This window comes from Fundulus heteroclitus, chromosome 19 (assembly GCF_011125445.2).
Source record: "Fundulus heteroclitus isolate FHET01 chromosome 19, MU-UCD_Fhet_4.1, whole genome shotgun sequence".
Taxonomy (NCBI): domain Eukaryota; kingdom Metazoa; phylum Chordata; class Actinopteri; order Cyprinodontiformes; family Fundulidae; genus Fundulus; species Fundulus heteroclitus.
In genome coordinates this window covers 31,330,011-31,350,571 of record NC_046379.1, presented here as the reverse complement: position 1 = coordinate 31,350,571, position 20,561 = coordinate 31,330,011, and the positions used below count along the sequence as shown (strand labels likewise).

The window sequence follows — 20,561 nt, the reverse complement described above, 5'->3', positions numbered from 1 at the left end:
AGCCTGCAGTCAATAGACTCACCACTTGTTACTTGACAACTGTAGTTGAGCAATAGGGTGTCACTTCTTTTATAAACAAGGCTTCTTTCGTCCCGCTGACTGGCAGTACATCAGAATCTTATAGGGGAAAATTTGACCATAATTGAAACCACAACCTTTTTAATCATGCTATGATGCCTGTTAGTAGCATATATATTCAAAGGGGACATAGTAGGTAAAATCCATTTTTATAGCTCTAAATACATTTTGTTATGTTCTTGGAGTCTCTAGGAGTGCAGAAAATCTGAATTTAGTCTCTCCATTTGCTGAATAGATATCTTTATATTCTGTTTGGGTCATATTTTTTCCAGCTGTTTAGTTTTCTCTGCTCTCTATTAAATTTTCTTTTTAACAATCATGTCACAGTATTTGCTGAGGAACTGCTAAACAAGGTTATGGACTTCCAATTAACCACTTTTGCAAATCTGCAATTTAAATTTCTTTCACCACAATTTTGTATTCCAAGCTAAAGGATGCCTAAGGTACAAGTGAATTAGTGAAAATATTTGGTTGTTGAGTGTATTAACCCACATAATTCAGTGCACCCTTCCCCAGTATACTACAAAAATGGCCAAACGTGTTAGAGTGGAATGCACTGTGACCTGGAGAGGGGTGGGGTGTGACGTGCCTCCTTTAGATTTAAAGAGACAGCATCAAACAAGTTGCTCTTAGACGAACCTCAGAACAGAGGCGAAAGATGGGCTGTGGGGTAACAATAACAAGGAATTCAGACCAAAGCAGTTCCTCTTTATATAGATTAAGACTGAATGATTTCAATGTGAAAAGGATGGCATGATATGTCCCCTTTAAGTAGAATTAGTCTTGTCATAATGTCAGGTGTTTTGCTTGTCTAACACTACCTCTCAAACCTTTTATGACAAACGCCACCTCAGGAAATACTAAGCTCTCAAAGTCCCAAAATGATATGAAAAAAAGAAATGGGACTTTAATTTGTTGTGTTTTCTTATATAAAAAAAGCTAATGGCCACTGTAAATGTGCTTGAATAGTGTAGTTTAAGGTTTGTTTGTTTTGTCTGTTCATTGGGCAGATATCCGTCACTGAAGAGTCCGTTCTTCCTCTGCCCCCAAAACAACAGAATAAAAGAAATAACTTGAATTAAATGAGGTTAGCTTTTTGGCACTACATTAACATTACAGTTCCACTTGCATGTCCAGTATATTCCCATTTACTTTTTTCTCTAAAGCAGGAAGTCATTTCTTGGAATGACGTCACATGTAACATGACAGTGCTCCAGTTGCAAGGTGGAAAACCAGTGGCATGTGCTAATGGTGGGGTCAGTGAGCTGTCTTGTTACAATTAGCAATACCAGACCCAGTATTTTTTGTATTGAAATACCAAAAGACAATTTTCACAAATAGGTGTTATTTCATTCTTTCACTGCTCTGTTCTAACATAGAGGCAGAAAAATAAGGCCCTCCCAGACCTCTCTTTGGTTGTTCTTAAGTCACCAGTCAAACTGACAAAGTCCCACACACATATGAGCTTTTAAAAAAATCAAGGGACTAACGGAGGTGGAGAGCCAAACTCAACTGGGTCAGTATAAACCACTATGCCTAGAATTTGTGTCAGACACAATTTTAATAGACTAAACACACCACTGACTTTTTAACAGTTTTGTTCCATCGTGCATTGACTGCTACTGAAGAAAGTACCCATTTCTGATGTCCAGTGGTCTGTTATGTTTTGTTGCAGTCACTGCGACCTGTGCAATGTGTGTCAATGGAAAGAAATTATGTGCATGACTCAGCACAACGGCCCCCAGCAGGTCTGTCATAAATCCACCACCCAGCCATTTGCACTGACAGCATGTCTTTACCAAATCTTACCGTTGAGCTGCACAGCCAGCTCACCCTTACACAAGTTTACTTGTAAGTTGCTACCTTGGTTGGTGGTGAAGAGATGGAAAAGCAGGAGGTGGATTTCAACCCCTCCTAGGAAAACACACAGATGATGAGAAGGAATCTTAAGTGCCATATTTGCCCCCTTACCAGTCTGTCTCTCTGTTTTTAACAGCAAACAGGCTTAAATCGGAGGCAACCGGACTTTCGTTCGGCTCTTTCTGGATAGGTGTCGAAACGTCTTCAGAAAGAACTAAACGAAAGTCTAATTGCCTCCGATTTAAGCCTGTTTGCTGTTGCGATAACCCAGATAACTGAGAATTTTCACAGGCATGTCTGTTTTTACTTCTTTTATCACACTTGAATGTTTCTGATGACAAAAAGCTCATTATCAGACAAATATAACATAACTGAATAAAAAGTGTAGTTTTCACATGATGATTTTATGTATTCGGGGAAGCAAAAAAACAAACAAAAAACTGGCCCTGTCAAAAAGTAACTCTTATAGCAGCAACAATGATCAATTAATCAATTATCAAATTGATAACTATCAAAGGGTTTTCATAACTGTTGGTGAGTCTTTTACTTCACTGTGGTGGAATTTTCACCCTCTGTTCTTTGCGGTATTTTTAATTAACCCCATTGGAGGTTATTCCAGGCATTAGTGATCTGTTTCACGTCATGTTACTGCACCTGAATTAGACTTTAGTCCAGTCATTGACTTAGCCACTCCTATACCTTTTTCTGTTGTTTTGGGGGAAATTCAGAAGTGGACTTGCTGGTTTGTTTGGATCATTTTCTTGCTGTGTAAACTGATGGCCGGACATTGGCACGTCAGAATTTTCTTGGGTAGAGAGTTTAATTCACGCTTCCATAAATTATGGAAAGTCGTCAAGGTCCTGAAGAAGCAAAGCAGCCCAGACCATCAGACTACTACCGCCAATTCATCAAGATGACTTTTTTTATGTCATAGGTTTGTCTTATTTTTATTCAGTTATGGTTTTGGCTTTCCACTTTTATTCTTAGAGATCTTTAGCCTACTTTATGCTCTCAGACTGATTCTAAGTGATTTCTTCATGTCACATGCCTTCTACTAATCAGACTAGGATGTCTGATTAGTGAAGCTGAACCAAAAATTTAGTTTAAATAAATAGAATTTATTATACATATAACAAGCAGAGCAATTATGCTTTCACATATGGCTAAGTTGGTCTGGATAGCTTCTTTTCCGTTAATAAAATCATCATTGGGAAACAGATTCTTACTCGGTTTATCTTGCTCTTATACCTGGATTTGTGTAATCTAAAACCGGAGTAGAAAAGAGCAAATTCTTAAAGAGGACGAATAGTTTTTCATAGCTTTTAGGGGTATCGGTTTAATGTCTCTAATAAGGTCAGAAGGTTAATCAATTCTGTTGATACAAAAATATCACGAGTGCCACCAGTTGTACACTTACTACATTTAGAGAGCCATGGTTCTAAAAGGATGAGAATCTTTCTAGGAGGAGTCTAATGATGCAGAAAAGTTACTATTCACAATCTTTAGTATAAACAAGATTTTAAAGCTGCAGAAAAGCTATGTAACGGTTTGTTGCATGGCGTTCTTCTGGTATTCTACATTTAACAAGAATGTTTTATTTTACTTGTGTTATGTCTAAGCGTATGCTAAAAATATGCCATGTGTGTCTTTACAGCAAGTTGTTGCACCATGCAGAAAGGAAGCATCCATACAAATTAGGCTCTGGGAGGATACTTCCCCAGAATATTAAAGCATTTTGCACACAACTCAGTGTGCATGCACATTAGCATGCATGCTATGAGCTGAAGCACTGAGCCAAGGGCACCTTAACTATCAGTTGCTGCACACAGTTCAGGTGAATTGTTGCTCAGGAAGAAAGAGCCGCAGTGCAGCTGGAAGCAGCACAGCCTGCACTGCTGCTGGTATTCTTACAGGATTGCTACTACATTGTATTTCCGTAGAACTGATCCTGTTGCAGTTCTCCGAGGTATCTGCTGCTGTCAAGCATCCAGTTTCCCCATGACTGTGGGTCTGATGCAGAAAGCCATTGCTCCGTGAAACAGCTCACAGAGTCTCAAAATCTTGCTTCAGTTCTGCTGCCATGTGATTGGTTGATGAGGTGTCTAACGTGATGGTTTTCTGTTTGCTGGCTCAGCTCTTCTGTAGCACAGAGATTCCACGCTGCACTTTCTTTCTGTCCGCATTTATATTTAGCGTCTTTGAGACCTGCTGACTTCCTGTTAGCCTGAAATCAGTTGAACATGTTCACGCTGTAATCCTCCGTATTTTAATGAAGATAGCTGGACCTATGAACAGTCTGAGTAAATGCTGACACACATCTGTGATGTATTGATAAAACCTTAAATGTACTTGCCAAAGCGTAAGGTATGTTTTTTGGATGCAAATTTATTCTGCGCTTGAATTGACAGGAGATAACGACAGTATAGTATATTCTCATATGATGAAAGCTCTGAGGGAAATTTTGAAGTTTATGAATCCCTATTGGATATGGTTGGTTGCTGATTATAGGACAACCTGATCAATTTAATTCAAATGTACTTTCTTACTCCCAATAACGGCTTAAATATTGTAACTCTAACTATGTATGTTTTTTTCTTCATGTGGGATGTGCAGATTGGAGCTGTAACGTGGATGTGGAGACAGAGCGTTAGAATACAGTTCTGCTTACTATAATCGGTGTTTTCCTGACTGTACATCTCTGCAGTTTTCACCCCTCCTCCTCCGCTGTTGCTGTGGAGGAAGATGTGGTTGCCATGGTTACAACTCCCTGACTGCAAACGTAATTGATTCAGGAATTTGCTGCGGAAACGGGGAGCCAGAGAACGTGTTGTGTATAATCTGAGCTGAATTAATTCATTACTCTCAGCGGTGAGGAGTCTAATTTGTAGCTGTTGCCAGTAAAGCTACTGAATGTGAAGATGGGTCTGATTCTTCCTCCCAGACTGGTCTTTTTTTTTTTTTCAAATGCCATCACCATTTACTGAGCATCCTCCTCCTCACCCCCTCCCCACCCCCACGTTCCTTCACCTAGAGACCTAACTGTGTCCCCTCCCCCACTCACATTGTGAACATATTCCCCTGAATGTTTATAACTGACAATTGAGGCGTTTGTGAAATTGACCTTTTGTCCTTTCTCTGCATCGCTTCTGCCGGTATACGAGTCTCCCCTTGCCCTGCTGCTTGTTGCCTGTTTTTCCCTCCTGTATTCACACCCTATGCAGAACAAACAAAGGAGGAACATGAGGTGCACGTTTTAAACCCCTTCCCCAATCCAAAAACATAATGTTAGCTGCTGGTTGCAGTTAACAAAGATTTGCACGGATCATTTTGGGTTTACTACTGAAGCGTCTACACAGCAGAAACCGCAGAGTACATTGAATGTCTTTTTAGATGGTCTGAAGCTATTCTTACTTGTCAGTTCCCAAGCTGTCGTGTATTAATAAATGGTAGTATTAATACAAAAACAGAAGTATAGCAGTCATTCAGGACTTCTGATCAGTCCAGAGTCCAGGGTCCAGGGAGGAATTCAGTGCCCCCGTACTTCAGTTAATTCTAAAATGAATCCTCAGGCCTATGGCATTATTTTCTTTTTTTTCTTCTTTTTTTTCTTCTTAGAAAACATATTTGATTAATTCAAACTCAGAGGGTTAGACCTCAGACAATCCTGAATAGGCTTAGGCCTGATTGGTGCATCCCTAGTTTTCAGGTTGGTCTCATATTTAAGTTTTTCAAGCAAGGGTCTTCTTGATCCTGATCAGTCGGACTTTAGGAGAGACTTCTTCACACAGTGCTTGAATCACTGAATTCCTTTATTGATGTCTTCTATTTAGAACAGCAGCAAATAGTTTTAATACCACCACTTTAAGCTTTGATTTTACACATCAAACCTAGAAGATTTTGGTTTTTGACTTGCTCAGTGTGTTATGAACATTTATTGAAAAAAAAACCAAAATGATCCATTTTACTTTTTTTTCAACTTTAAGCTCAGGGTGGACCTATGGTTCTTTGACTGGGTCTTGTTAAAATGTTCTACTACTTAACTGCTATAGCTTGTGAATTTTACAAGCCAAAAAAGATAGTAAAGTTCACAAACTGTGCTTTAAAGAAATCCAGAAACTTACTTGGCAACTACAAGAGTAACATAATTTAAAGCCAGGCTGCTCTATATTAGTCCAGATGACAGCAAAACAATGGAATGGATCATGGAAGCCAATTCAAGCATTGTTGTTTCAGATTTGTGGATTTTTTTACTCAAAACATCTAGAATATTATTAAAAAAGTAGAAATAAATGTAGAAATTGAGTGTGGAAAAGCATGGAATTTAGAAATTAAATTATGAACCCTGAGCACTAGGCTTATGAGAATGATTACAAGTCTAAAATATCTTCCCTCAGATCACCGTGTGTTTTCTAAAACACCAAAACACCTTCTGGTGAACCGTCTTCCGATCGTTCTTAGGATGGTTGATAGAAAACAGGACCGAGGAGTACGTGGCAGTAGGGAGCATAAGACGTCAGAGCGGCGGGAGCGGGAAATAAACATCTTTCCCTTTGTGAACAGTGACGGCTGTGCTCCACCAGTTGTGTTGCTTAGCAACAGCAGAAGCAGACTGTCTGCAGCAGCTGTTTGGAATCATATTGAGCAGCTTTTTGACAGAGCAGGAGGCTGGAGCGGTAGCCATTTTATCCCCACTCATCTTACAGATGCAAGCATACACTCAACTGTTCTTCTTTCTGCACATACATTCACACAATGCATTCACAGACTAACCTTAAACTCTTACTAATACCCAAGACCGTCAGCATATAGGCTGAAACTGCAGTGAGAGGTTTGCAGATAGATGAATACGGTAAATGTTTTAGTCCAACACAACCCTCACACCCTGCTGTCATTGTGACATCTGTCTGACCTTATTCAGAAATGCACCTCCCTAAAACCAAGCCTCAACCTCAAAAATCCTAAAGAAGCATAGCTTTTGACCGCAAAACATCTAGCTGATACTGACTTGAGTATCATCTTTTCAGCAAAAATTTCACACCTGACATCACCACTTCAGGCCATTTTTCAAACCTGTATTTAACTGCAGAAAATTGTAGCCTGATACTTTACACTATAAATGAAGTCACTTTAAAAAGTCCTGTACTTATTTTAAAAAAATGTATTTTATCTTTCTCTCCAACATTACAAATAACCTTGCCTGCAAGATGAATTCTAGTGGTATTTGTGCGTTCAGAAACACACGAGAATCCATCTTGTCTCGTTCCGGCTTAAGCAGGTTGTGTCCGAACCAAAAACGATCCAGGCCAATCACGTTGCTGTATTGGGGTTTAACGCGGGACATACTGGTGCAACGAAAGCAAGACCAGCTAAGGGCGCGCGCGTAGCTGCTGCTATCACATGAGTTTTGTCAGAATCTATGATTTCTTATTTAAAAGAAGAACAGCAAGAAGTGGCTTGACCAGCTTAACTTGTGGTTTCTCATGACACCTGCTGCTCACATGTTCATTGATGTGAAGGCTTCATTGGATTTCATTGGCTAAAATCAACCTTTGGTAGGCAGAGACTTGGTGTCGCTTCATCCAATCAGCTAAGAAAGTTCTGTTGAATGTTCCACCTTTCCCCGAACACATTTGATAAGAGCAGTGCCAAATTGATGATGTGTAGAATGTAGAGTGCTATACATTATCAGTCTGGCTGGCCAGGTTCCATTATAATCTCTGGGATGGTTGTCAAGGACCATTAAAGCTTCAGAAAGAGCTGGAAATAGCAAGACCAGTTTTTGTGCTTCCAAGCAAAAGTAATGCACTCAACCACAGTGGCCGCTATGAACACTTGCTGCGTAAGACTCCACTGCTGAAGACAGCATGTTAAATCTTGTTTAAAGTTTAATGCAGAATTTTTTGACAATTCATTGAAATACTGGGAGAATATAGTCTGGTTAGATGAAGACAGAGCTGAACTCTTTGAATACCGTTGTATACACCATGTTTAGAGGAGGGATTGTATTCACCCACAGACATGGTGGTGTAGGTCGTCTCACAGCATTTGGTACTGACAGGGCAGACTTTGTGTAATTGAAAGAGGGATGAATGCAGAAATGTGCCGGGACATTCTTGATAAAAACCAAAGATGAAGTTGGTATGAGGTGAGGATTCCTAAGAAAGACAATAGTCCGAAAATCATTGCTAAGAATTGGTTTCAGAGAAAAACAGTAAAACTACTAAAATGGGCTAGTCCTGAGTGGTATCTAATTAAAAAGCTATAGAATGAACTGAAGATCAGAGTGCATGGAAAGGAACTCCACAACCTTTGAGATTTAAAGACAGTTAGGGTGGAATGGGTCAAAATCAATCCTGAGGAATACATGTGATTAGTTTCTTCATCCTATGTGTTTCAGATTCTTTTACTTCTGTTTATTTTGGGTCACATCTTTGTTTCAGAGGCAACATTTATCTCCAGGACCGTCTGGCTGATCATATGACTGAAAACATTCACCCTCAGTCTTTGGCACATCACACTCAGGAAGCGGTGAGGAGAGCCGGTGATATGCTAAAGCAGATGGAGCGTCTGAAGACAGAGATAAAGATGCTGCTGACCGTGAGTCTTCAATATAACTCCACTTGCAAGATTGTAGAAATAGGTAGAGAATCATCAGTGTCTGTTTGTCAGCTGGGCTAAAATAAGATGTGAAATTACGATCAGAATGAATGACATCTTATAGAATTAGTGGATTTAGAAGACTAAGTGCAGGTAAAAGAGACATTTTTCAGGTGTTAATTTTATGAACGGCCTTCTTTCATTCAGCAGCAAAAAGATACTCCAGAATTCCCCTTGCCTTCTCCAGACTACCCCCGGATCCAACAAAGCCAGCCTGAGCCCCAACAGAGAAAATCCAAGCAAAAGCACGTTTACTTGTCAAACTCCGATCCAAGTCATCCCCGTCCGTCCAGTCTGCAACAAACCGATTCCCAAAACACCCACCCCCAGTTTGAGGTGTCCCCCGTCCAACACAAAGAGTCACGTGAGAACATGCAGTTCCAACATAATCATCCCCGTTCCCAGAATCCAAGGCCCATTCAAGCATCATCCCAAGCTGGACCCTTATCAACTCATCACAGTCACTCTCAGGAAGTCCGTGGTCAGTCTAGGCAGTGGCCTCGAGCCAATTCCTCTATGCTGGAAGAGGCGGGTCAGGTTCTCCGTCAGGCCCGGAGACGGAAGAAACTTCTAGAGGACAACCTGGAAGCTCTACTGAAAGCCAAGACTGGAGAAATCCTGCACTGCCAGCTGGAGGCCCTGGCTGCTAACAGGTGATGCATGTTTATGCTATACATAAATGGTGGTGTATTCTGCTGTTTTGTACAGGTAGACTTTCTAATTCTAAACAGATCTGTACTCGCTTAATCCATACTGGGGGACACCTGCCTGTATCCAAGTGTCAGTGGCTGAGAATACATCCTAGACAGGTTACAATACGTACACGGTGAGAGTATCAAACTCCATGTAGAAAGGCTCCCGGGGGATTCAAACCCAGGACCTTCTTAATAAGTCAGCAGTGCTTAGAACTACGTCACCGTGCTGCCTTATAGATGAAGATGTGCTGTGATGACAAGGTTTGAGTTTGGTGTGGTTGTGTTGTCATGAGGAGGCTCTGCATGAACAGACCAATAGACTTGAGAGAAGTGCAAGAGGCAAGATCAGAAGGAGTTAGACATGTAGAAGAAACTTGTTTTTACTGTAGGAACAATGCAGTTACACAGTGGTTTGTGATAGTAGGACACGGCGAAGACGGTTAATAAAAAGGAGAAGATTACAACACCTGTTGCCTTTTTTTCCACATTTTATTTGGCAGCCAGTTCTGTGATTCTGATGACAAAGTTACGATCCAGACGGGGGCAGCAGTATGGAACACTGATAAATGTCAGACATTGATGCAGAGATTTATTTCCACATGCATACATTTTTTTTCTTGAGCAGGAATTTTTTTACAGAAACTTGTGACAGTTTTTCAGTCTGTGTGTGCTGATTCATTTTAGATTTTTATCAAAGAAATTTAAATTAAATAACTGCAAAGAGCTGTATTAATTAAACAGATTTACCTGTCTTAACTGTAATTTTTCAATAGAAAGAGAAGATGAAGTATCTGATTTAAACCAATCAGATAATATACAAAAGACTACAAAGTTATAAATAAACTATTGATAAAATCTATATATTATTTGCCCTATTCTGACAAATTTGCCCACTAGAAATACTTTTCCTTGCTTAAATATTCTATCCTTATCACCAGAGTTCAAACTGTGAAGTTGTCCAACTGAAATCCAAACATAAGTTGAAATTTCAATTCAGCTTGTAGATCGATAAGAGGGGCACCCTGTCTTCTTGCGTTAGCGATGGGACAGTTTCCTCCTGTTAGATGACCAGCAGGTTCTGTTGAAGGTTTCCAGAGCAAGTACAGTCTCTGCTGAGGCCTCTTCCAAACAGTGTCTATATGTGAGGACCAGCTCAGGTCCCAAATAAGGGTGGTTCTGGAAGTGATCCACAGTAGACACAGTGTTGATAAGGGGAGGCACTGTGGGAGGTGTCCTCTGGAAGTCCACCATCATCTCCACTGTCTTGAGAGGGTTAAGCTGAAGGTGGCTCTGGCCGCACCAGTGATCAGAACCACATCCAGTATGTCTGCAGACTGATCACTGTGCTGGATCAGACCAATGATAGTGGTGTCATCGTCAAACTTCAGGAGTCTCGCAGACAGATCCAGTGAGGTGTAGTTATCTGTGTAGAGGAAGAAGGAGAGAACACACCTCTGGAGAACACCGGTGCAAATTCATGTGCGGCAGAGAATGTTCCCTAGTTTCAGCTGTTGCTGCTGCTCGATCAGAAAGCTGGTGATCAACCAAGTGAGCCACCGATAAAAGATGACCGGTCCGTTCAGTTTCCTGAAGCAAACTGGACTTTCTAGTCAGCTTATTGTTGCTGAATGTGCGAAAGGTCTTGGTAAGCACATACAAGTTCTCCCAAAAACTGATGTATGATGTTTACCTGACTCCGCCAGATAGATTTGCTCCGCATATCCATCTGGAAACCTTCCGTTGAAGTTATTTTGGGAAGGGGCGAAAATACTGGTTAGCTGATTGGCCTATGTTGGTGATAGACGGGCCAAATAAACCAATCAGATTCGTCGTTGCTCTGTTACGAGCGACGACAAAAACACAACCACAAGCCAAGCTACTCTTGCTGCTGCAGGTAAAGGCTCGTTAGCTCAGCAAAGAAATACTCTGTAATTCCGATAAAACTTGCTCGATAGCCACGCTAACGCTAGTTTCATCGGCTGAAGCCGCCATGTTCTTTAGACTGAACTGTCGCGCTTCTCGTTGCATCACACCTCAACCCGCCTCAAAGCCAACGCTGATTGGACGTTCGTTTGGTGAACGGCTCCAAATTTTCTTTAACGGAGAGTAGCCAGACTGATCTGCGAGTGAAACCTTGAAAGCTCGCGAGATCAGGATGGTCTCACGAGGCTAGTATGATGTTACATGGCAGTAAATGTATTCAGGCCAGTGGATGAAGGGTGGAGAACACTGTGTAATCACAGCAGGCCTGTAATATCTGCTCTGACTTCCTAAAAGTTCTAACCAGTATAAGTTGGGATGAGGTGAAGGAGACCAAGCAGTTCTAGAGCTGTACTGGGAACTGCTAGGTATGCATCTGAAGGCAAAGTTGTGTGGAGTCTTCTTTTTGTTTCAGAGTCCCTCACTGGTGAAGAATGGTTAGCGTTATTGTGATAAATTGAAATTCTTATCCTTTTATTTGCAGATAACTAATTGTTTAACTATATGCCTATGAAGTAGATGAGTAGGCTGTTGTAATAAAACTACCCAGCTAAGGTCAAGTATTTTCATTAATAGCCCTGTATGTCGATGCGAGCTTGATTGCGTTTGTACAAGAAACAAACTGCATCTGTAGGCCTACTGCTGCATGTTCCTCAGAAACCGTTGTAAGATAAGCAGAGGAACATTTAAAGTTTGCTTTTTTTCCCTCTGCAGAGACCTATCTGAAGACGTGCGGATAAAGAAGACAGTGGATGCCTGGATCAACACGTTAACCAGAGACGTTCAGGTGAGTACCGAGCAGGTCCCAAAACATTCAAAATCCACGATCAATTCTGATCTGCATCATTGACTTCTCTGTTGTTTTTCTTTTTTGTTTTACAGAGCCTTATAAACGTATAAACACTACTTGAAATTTTGCTAGGTTTTTCAGAACAATACAAAATGAACTTTTTTAAGGCATTTTATTTTAAAGTATTAGATTGGCTCAATGCAAATGCACGCCATACAAGATTTTGGACACCCTCCATCATTATTTTTCTGGTTTACAATTAAGCAGGATCATCCTCGACCTCTTCAGGGTGAGAAACCTGCAGGAAAGGCCACTCTGGGCAGAGGAGCAAATGCAGTGAAGTCACGACCAAGATCTCCAGGTAGAGGGAAGCCAACGATCATCCCCAAAGGAGTGATTAATAAGCCAGTAATGGGAAGAGGAAGCAGAGGCCAAGTTTCTGGACACAAAATGGTCAGACCTCATTCTGCAAACAGTAAATAATTTTAGTCAGTGAAACACTAGTAATAACTTTATCACTGATTTGTGTGCAGGAGCCAGAGCCTGGTAGAGTCTCAGGTAACCTGATGGGCAGCCAGCAGGAGGACATGGACGGAGAGCAGTATCTGACTCGTCTGTATGGCAAACTCCCTTATGAAGGTCAGAGACGAACCCTGAAGAGGAGCCCATACCCTCGGTTCAGCTCTCCGGTGTCCCCTCTTGGCAGGAAGCAACGCCCCCGATTGGTGGAAAGCATCAGAGGCGAGGAAAAATCTAAGCTCCTACGTTCGTTTGTAGAGGGTGTTTCTTTTTCTGATTGACATGCGATCTGTGTCTCCTGCCAGGTGTAAGGCTGAAGTCCTGTAAGACTCAGACCAGCTTCACTCCTCTCCCCAGTTTGTCAGCTGGACAACTTTCCCAACACTACGCCTTGGGCCCCTCCGACCTATCCTTCCATGAGTCTGTTCAACCTACAGCGAATCGCGCCAAGAGTCCCACTGCTGCCATGGCTATTCCTCTGCGTCAGTAGACTAACAAACATCTGCACTCACACATCATCTTCATCAGGATTTTATTCACTGTACAAAACACACATTTCAATCATTTTTAAATGATCCAATACAACCTGAAGGCTGAGTAGATGAGAGTGGAGGGGCAGAAGTGTCTATATATTTAAAAACTTGATGTTTTCAGGTTTCCTGCAGTCTGGAAAAATATTTGACATTTTCCTCTTCTAGAAAATTTTATTCAAATTGTATCCATCCAATCTGCCTGTCCGTCCATCCATCTTTCTTTCACTCCATCCATCCATCCATCCATCCATCCATCCATCCATCCATGAATCCAAATCAGCTGCCTAAAGACAGGGGACCTCCTACACACTACCTTTTGCATTTAAAGCATGACTTTTGTCGAAATATCTGCAGAGAATTAATATTAAAACTTTTATCATTAAATATAAAAATCATTGACTGGTAGAACTCTGATCAGTCTGGAAAGCTATGTCACATGGCGGTGACATAGCTGTCATGTGAAGGAAAGGCGTATATTTGAAAAGAGACCTGTGTATTTGTATTTTATTGATATTTTATCTAAGAAGTCAGCCCCAGCTTCTTAAATGCTGTCCATGTCGGTGTTTTGCCTTCCGTTTCTTCAGATCTGCCCTTTCAGGAAGACGTCTTCTGTCCTCAGTTGCAGTTGCTCCAACTGAGGATGGGTGCTGTTTTTGATCGTCTTTTTGAGATGTTTAGTTGAGGTGCAGGAAGAGTGGATTGCGTTCATCTGTCTCCTCCTTTGAGACTGAATTATTTAAAGTAATATTAATGTTAGGATTAGAACTGTAGTGTGTTTTTGTTCAACACTGGTTGATATTATTTAAACATGTGTTGCTCCACCTGGACACTCTCCAGGGCTTTGACCTGGTATAAAGATCAAGATACTACATAGAAAGGACTCTCACATGGGATTTCCACACTCTGGCTTAAAGCCTTCACTCCCACCCCAGTAGCTGAATGGGTGTGAAATAAGATTTCTTTCCGGCAGTCATTTTCAAAAAGAAACATTTACCTTTCATAGTGCGTACATTGATGTAATTGACATGTAAAATTGACATGTAAAATAGAAGAGTTTTTTTTTTTTATTGAATGATGTGCACGTAAAAAACGAATTAACTTATGAATGTTTGCGTTTGCAGGTCTTCCCAGGATGGACTGCTCCTCCAGGGGTGAGCGGGCTCAGGACAGGGCATCAGTACTTCCTGCCTCTCTGTCAGCCAGTGAGGTGGATATGAACGACAGAGCCAATGATCAACAGGTGAACCACATCGCAAGTCTCATACTGCTCACGCTGGCTTCTTTAAGCAGCCTAAATGACATAAACATTTACGACAGTTCTGACAAATTAAAGATTGAAAATCATTCCCTGTATTCACAAGCAACGGTTTAAAGGCTATTGTGACAGTGGCTCATTTATATATATATATATATATATATATATATATATATATATATATATATATATATATAAAATTTCCATTAAAAATGTCACTTTTTTGTTTTCTTAATGTGGTAATTACATTTTCAAATATGTTACCCAATGTACATGAAATTAAATATATAAAATACTAAAACAGACAAAGAAACCTCGCAGCAGATAATAAGATGGGTAACATGGTGAGATAGGGTGTGCATTATCACCTATTGCATCAGGGTGATATATTGCGTTCTGGTCCAAGAGTTAAGAGCAGATGTTTGTCTGAGAGAATGCAACATCACACAGAGGAAGCAACTTTCACATGGCCATAGCAACTAGATAAAGGTGTCCTCTTCATGCCCTGATCCATCTCAATAATCCAGGTAGAAGGATAAAAAAAGAAAGAAAGTTGAATAGATCTGGACAGTCATAGGAAGGTTGGCTTTCCTGGACTGTGGCATCTCAGTCTCAGATGGACATTTAGAAACTGACATGTACCACAAAAACCCTCCTACACAAACCAGTAGTTGCAGTTTGACTGGAGCACAAATGAGGAGTCGTCAGGACTGTGTATCACAAAGCAGACAACGTCCCCATAAACTCAGAAGTCAGACAGAAGAAGAAATCACACACAAGACGGCCCTAGAGAAATGTGGTTATCCTGACTGGGCTTTCCTGAAAGCAGACAAGAAACCCAAACAGCACTCCAGCCAGCCATCAGGTGAAAAGGAAGGACCCCAAACCAAGACCAGTCATCCCCTATGCTGTGGAGATTTCAGAGAAACTGAGACGTTTCTTTTCTAAACATGACGTCCCAGTGGCTTTCAAACCCCAAATCACATCAGGCTTCACCCCATAGAACTGGTTCTCTGTTACAAACAGAGCAATGTTGTGAAAGATGTTCAGTGCCAGGAGGACTGGGAGCAGTTCTACATCAGCAAAACAAATCAGCCATCGGCCTAAAGGATGGCCCAGCACAGAAGAGCAGCATCATCAGGCCAAGATTTGAAGGTTTCCACTCATCTGCAGGCCAGCTGTCTCTCTTTTATGGATGCAGATGTTCTCATCCTGGACAGAGAGGAACGTTGGTTTGACAGAGGAGTAAAGGAGCCATATTTGTGAAGAGCAACCCTCCATTATGGCTCTTTAAACCCGGGTGGAGGCCTCCAGGTCCGATTGTCCCCCTTTTTTAAAGCTGTTACTGGGAGCGTGACTCAGTCCTCTGAGAACAATAAGCAGCCACCAGAGCACCATCCATCGGTTGGTAGGCTGATGGTCCTCTTTTGCATGTGATCAACCAGTTTTGATCGTCACAGTTAGACTTGTTAATCCACTAAGTGAAGGCTCCGCTGATAAGGATGAGTTTATCTGAAACTACTCAGACTGAAGAAGTCGCTTAGAGAAGAGGCCAAACATTTCAACAAAGAAGAACTTGTCCAGAAGCTGGCTTTTTTTTCTTGGTTTTTGTGTCCTCTTCAGTCTTTTTGGAGATTGACAAGAAAAAAATTTCCAAAGCACATTTTTACAGGTCATAACAGTAAGGTACTGTAACCCCCCAAATTATTCATCCCTTTTAATGTGACCAACATGTTTCTTCTGACTAGAAGTAATTTCATCTTTTTTGAGTGGCCCAGCCAGAGATCCAACTTGACTCTGATGGAGAATCTATGGATGGAGCTGGAGATTAGGGTGATGGCAATGAGGCTTCCTACATACATACATACATACATACATACATACATACATACATACATACATACATACATACATACATACATACATACATACATATTTACACATTCATATATACATATTTACACATTCATATATACATCCATCCATCCATTCATTCATTGCGAAAGCATTACCACACATAGAGGGATAATCCTTCACTCCAAAGAACACATCTCTACTTTTATACGAAGCTTTCCTCTTGCTGATGTCTGTTGGTAAATTCATGAACACATATTTGAGTTAGCTGTGGGGGCTCACTCTGGTGTTTTTAATGTTGACAGAAGCAGCTGGTTACAGAAAAGCCCCCATCTTCTCCATCACGTGTCATCAAGATCATAGCAGCAGAACCTCTGAAAGAAAATGAGGACGAAGAAAACACCTTCCCTGGAAATAACTTTCTTTCAGTCACTGATGTACACCAGGTAACCAGCTTTCCTTCCTGATATTGTTAGTGAATCAGCAGCTCCCCCTGCTGGACACGGACACATTAGCACACTGGTGCACACTGAGTAGGCCTAGGTAAAAGGACAGGTATAATGAGGGCTGCCTGCCAGCTCATCAGGTGCATCCTTGTCTGGAGAACAGACTTTAGTGAACAGCTATCATCCATAGATACATTAACTCACCATGGCAACCCTATCCAGCTGTTATAGCTGAAGGTATCCTCTGTAAGAAAAAAAAAAAAAAAACACGCGTGCCAGAACATTTGAGTGTGAAGATTGTAAAACTCTGAAGACTCAGAGACTTTTGGATACGATTGAATCACTTTGAGAAAGCGTTTTACTCTGCTCTGCTTTACTGATCACTGTTTAGGAGGAGAAAAGTGAGGTGGGAGAGGAGGCCGTGGTGTTAGAGGGAAGCCCGTCCCCAGCTCCAGTGCAGTACCACAGTCCAGCCTTTCCACCTGAAGTCCCCTCCTCCCGCTGTGACGACATAGTGAATCCTGGGATGGCCCGCAGCCAGCCTCACGACATGCTGGAGAACCGGCTGGTGGAATGGTGAGGCCCATTCTGGACTTCTCAAGCCGCTACTGCTGCTGCTGCTTCTCTGTCTGACGCCGCTCCTGTTGGTCTTGCTTAGGGTGGAGCAGCAGTTGATGTCCAGGATGATTGCTGACATGTATCGCCCACCTCTGTCTGACCCCGCCCAGAATGAGTCTACCGACCAATCAGAGCTCGAGGAGCGAAGCCTAACATCAGATATTGGTTAGTCAGACAGACTTCAGTGTCTTTCCAAGCTTCTGATGAACTTCTTATCTTCACCTCGTCTCTGTCTTGTCTGCAGTGGAAACAGCAGGAGGTGGAGGTCTGCAGCTCTTCGTAGACTCCAACGTGTCTGTGGACTCAGCATTAATTAGGCAGTTGGTTAATGAAGTTCTAACCGAAACCGTGGCCCAGATGCTGTGCCGGACGAATGCAACAGATCCAGCTCCAGAACCAGGACTGGAAGAACCAAAATCAGAACCGGGTGAAGATAAGGAGGTACAGAAGACCCCTCTGCTCCCTGATGATCTGTAAGCTTCTGTTTCATCTCCATGTTTCACAATTGTGCAGCAGGAAAATCTGGCTCCACTGGTTCCCACTCCAGCACAGACACCACAGCCCGGCGTGGCCCAGCTCAGCAGAGAGACCACACCAGCAGCCACTCCGCCTCCATCCAAACCATCCAGCCCAGTTACTCAGGGATCTCCTCAGCCAATCACAGCACCAGGTCTACCAGCAGTCCATTTTAATAGCAATTTTCAACTTCCACTTTAGGTGCAAAATACCGAGATAGCATCAAATGTACTTGGTAACTGGTTAGATACATACAAACAGATCCATCTGTTGTTCCCCTGGTGAAAATGAGTAAAAAACGGCACACATCCTCCGACTGCCAGCTTGGAGCAGCTCAGTGTATCAAGCTCAAAGTTGTATCTAAAACAGTTTGATGCAAAGAGTTCTTATCACCGAGCAGTTTATAGAGGGAGGCCGCATACACAGCTCTGTGCTTACCTGTCCTGGAGGAGTCCGCCTTCAGTCTCTGTGAACTCTGCGCAGGCATGTGGGAACCTTTAGTCTCCTATGACCAGCGTAGGTCGTAGGAGACTACGACCTACAATCCTGTGTATAATCTGCTTTTCTTTAATCTCTTTATTATCCATTAAAGTCGGATCATACCCTGATGACAGCCTTTTTATCTCCACCTAGTCTGCTTATTTTTGCTTTATAACAGGATCTTGGTCTGGTTAAATTTGGATTCAGTCATGTCTGATATCAGTTTCATAGGTTATAGTTATCTAATAATGTATTTTTCTCCCCCTGTGACCCCAGAACCTGTAGCCACGCCGACCACCACACCGGAGCCCCATGGTCCTGAAGAAAGCCCCCCAGGGGTTCATCAAGCTCCGCCTCCACCCATATACGGGGACCCTGAACTTCCACTGGATGAGGAAAACTCAGAGGAACAGCTGGAGTCACAGAAACATCCTCTGTACGCACATACGGGTCGGGAAGCGTTTCAGATTTCATGGCTCATTAAATACTAACTGCTGCTCTCCGTCAGGGTGATGTCCACAGAAAAGGAGGAGCCTCCTGTCAGCAGCCCTCCTCTTCCTCCTCCTGCTCAACCCGAGCCTCCTCTGGCACGACCCGATCCTGCTCTCCCTCCCAGCCTTTCAGAAGCCACTAGCTCCAGCAGCAGCAGCATCAGCAGCAGCCCCAGCCGCAGCAGCACCGTAACAGCGGAGACTGAAGGTGCACTGAAACACATCTCAGAGGGAGAGCTGCTCATCCCTGTCAACCAGCTGGCCCCTCTGACAGGTATGAGCAGCAGCATCACGTTTCCTTTTTCAGCAACTTACTTCTAGAACCTCTCAAAATTCAGTTGGCTCCTCCCTATTTGGACTCATATATATATATATATATATATATATATATATATATATATATATATATATATATATATAACACGCTATTTGTCCACTCTTCCTATCAGAAATGTTGGCCTTCACAGCATTAGTTGGTCTTCTAGCTAAGAAACAGCTTTTAGACACAGACCTTACATTTTCAGTCAGGCTTTAAGGAGGCCGTTCAGGAAAACTTTCAACAGCAGTTTTTATTTTTGCTTGAGATCAGTGTCCTGTTGCTAGTTCCCACCTGACCCACACTGTTGCCTCTGATGAATGACGGTGAGTTCAAACACCTGTGTGCTCATGAGTGATTGAAATTAGCAGCTGTCTACATGGCATCTGGAGAAAGGTGTGTGTATTTTTTTTTTATATTTTTGTGGCCCTAGTGTCTCTTTTTTTTTTAGTACACTGATAGGAAAGGGGGTCTGAGAGAGGGGGAGGACATGCGGTAAAGAACCTTTACAAACCCGGGCCGGAATCGAACCCGGGTCAGCCGCGTCGAGGACTATATGGGTCTTGCTCATTACCCCTGCATGCCCGGAGAAAGGTTGCGTTGTTTAGCTACAATAACAGGAAGAGTGTACAGAGCAGTCAGTGTCTTTTAAACGTCACACTGAACCATCTGTCCAGCATGGTCAGCGTCATGCTGACAGTCTGTTTAGCTGCCAGTGGTTCTGATAAATGACTGGATTGGAGAAAGTTGGCCTCCTAATTCTTCAACTTCAAATCAAATCAGCTGCTGGCTGGTTTAAACTTGGACACAGTTTATTGTTCTAACTGGATAATGATTGAAAACACACTTCAGAGCCACACACTAAGGTTCTGGAAAGTCCCCAAACGGTTATAATGTTTTTTTCTCTTAAAAACATAAATTCTGTTTAATTCTTTTTTTTTCACCCGCTCAGCAAAGATTAAACATGCAATATATTATTAAAACAAATTATCGGAGGTCTGAAACAGACTCTCGGATGTTTGCCTTGAGACAAGAAAGGTTTACAGTTTCCTAACTTTATGTTTTTCTACTTTGTTGCTCTAAAAAAAGTTCTTAGAAACAATGAGAACTTTCTTCAAAAAACCCTCACTGTGTTTAGCCAAGATTAAAGAATGCTGGTTTGATTGTGAGTCAAAAGTCCCAGGGTGTTCATAGATTAAAAAAATAAAATAAAAAACATGGTTAATAGAGGAAAAACACTTTGTGTTGTATCAAACATTTTCCTTTTAGTTGAAAAGCTCTTCCTGAAAAAGTTCTAAGAAATTTCCATTTGCATCATCGTCTCCTTTTCCTGGAGGACTAAGTTTGTTCCATGCTTGAACTGCAGTTGTGAGCCACACACAACCATTCATAGGGCCGCTCTTTGGACTCCCCTGCTGTAAGTGTAAGTTTGAATCTGTCTGGAAACCACAATAAATCTAACTGTTAAATCAG

General features: G+C 41.9%; 1 protein-coding gene across 4 annotated transcripts in view; it reads left to right on the top strand.

The window, feature by feature from the left end:
• kiaa0586 (KIAA0586 ortholog) overlaps nucleotides 1-20,561 on the top strand; it is a 58,840-nt gene that overhangs the window by 22,770 nt on the left and 15,509 nt on the right. Inside the window, exons 8-21 of one of the 4 annotated variants that reach the window (XM_036151071.1) lie at nucleotides 8,379-8,535; nucleotides 8,746-9,248; nucleotides 11,985-12,057; nucleotides 12,325-12,513; nucleotides 12,594-12,801; nucleotides 12,885-13,061; nucleotides 14,234-14,352; nucleotides 16,527-16,667; nucleotides 17,059-17,243; nucleotides 17,326-17,450; nucleotides 17,530-17,726; nucleotides 17,799-17,955; nucleotides 18,558-18,717; nucleotides 18,790-19,046. In XM_036151071.1, coding sequence (XP_036006964.1) covers nucleotides 8,379-8,535; nucleotides 8,746-9,248; nucleotides 11,985-12,057; nucleotides 12,325-12,513; nucleotides 12,594-12,801; nucleotides 12,885-13,061; nucleotides 14,234-14,352; nucleotides 16,527-16,667; nucleotides 17,059-17,243; nucleotides 17,326-17,450; nucleotides 17,530-17,726; nucleotides 17,799-17,955; nucleotides 18,558-18,717; nucleotides 18,790-19,046 — 2,648 coding nt within the window. Of the gene's footprint in view, nucleotides 1-8,378; nucleotides 8,536-8,742; nucleotides 9,249-11,984; nucleotides 12,058-12,324; nucleotides 12,514-12,593; nucleotides 12,802-12,884; nucleotides 13,062-14,233; nucleotides 14,353-16,526; nucleotides 16,668-17,058; nucleotides 17,244-17,325; nucleotides 17,451-17,529; nucleotides 17,727-17,798; nucleotides 17,956-18,557; nucleotides 18,718-18,789; nucleotides 19,047-20,561 lie in introns of all 4 variants that reach the window. The other 3 variants (XM_036151069.1, XM_036151070.1, XM_036151068.1) reach the window with 3 other exon arrangements.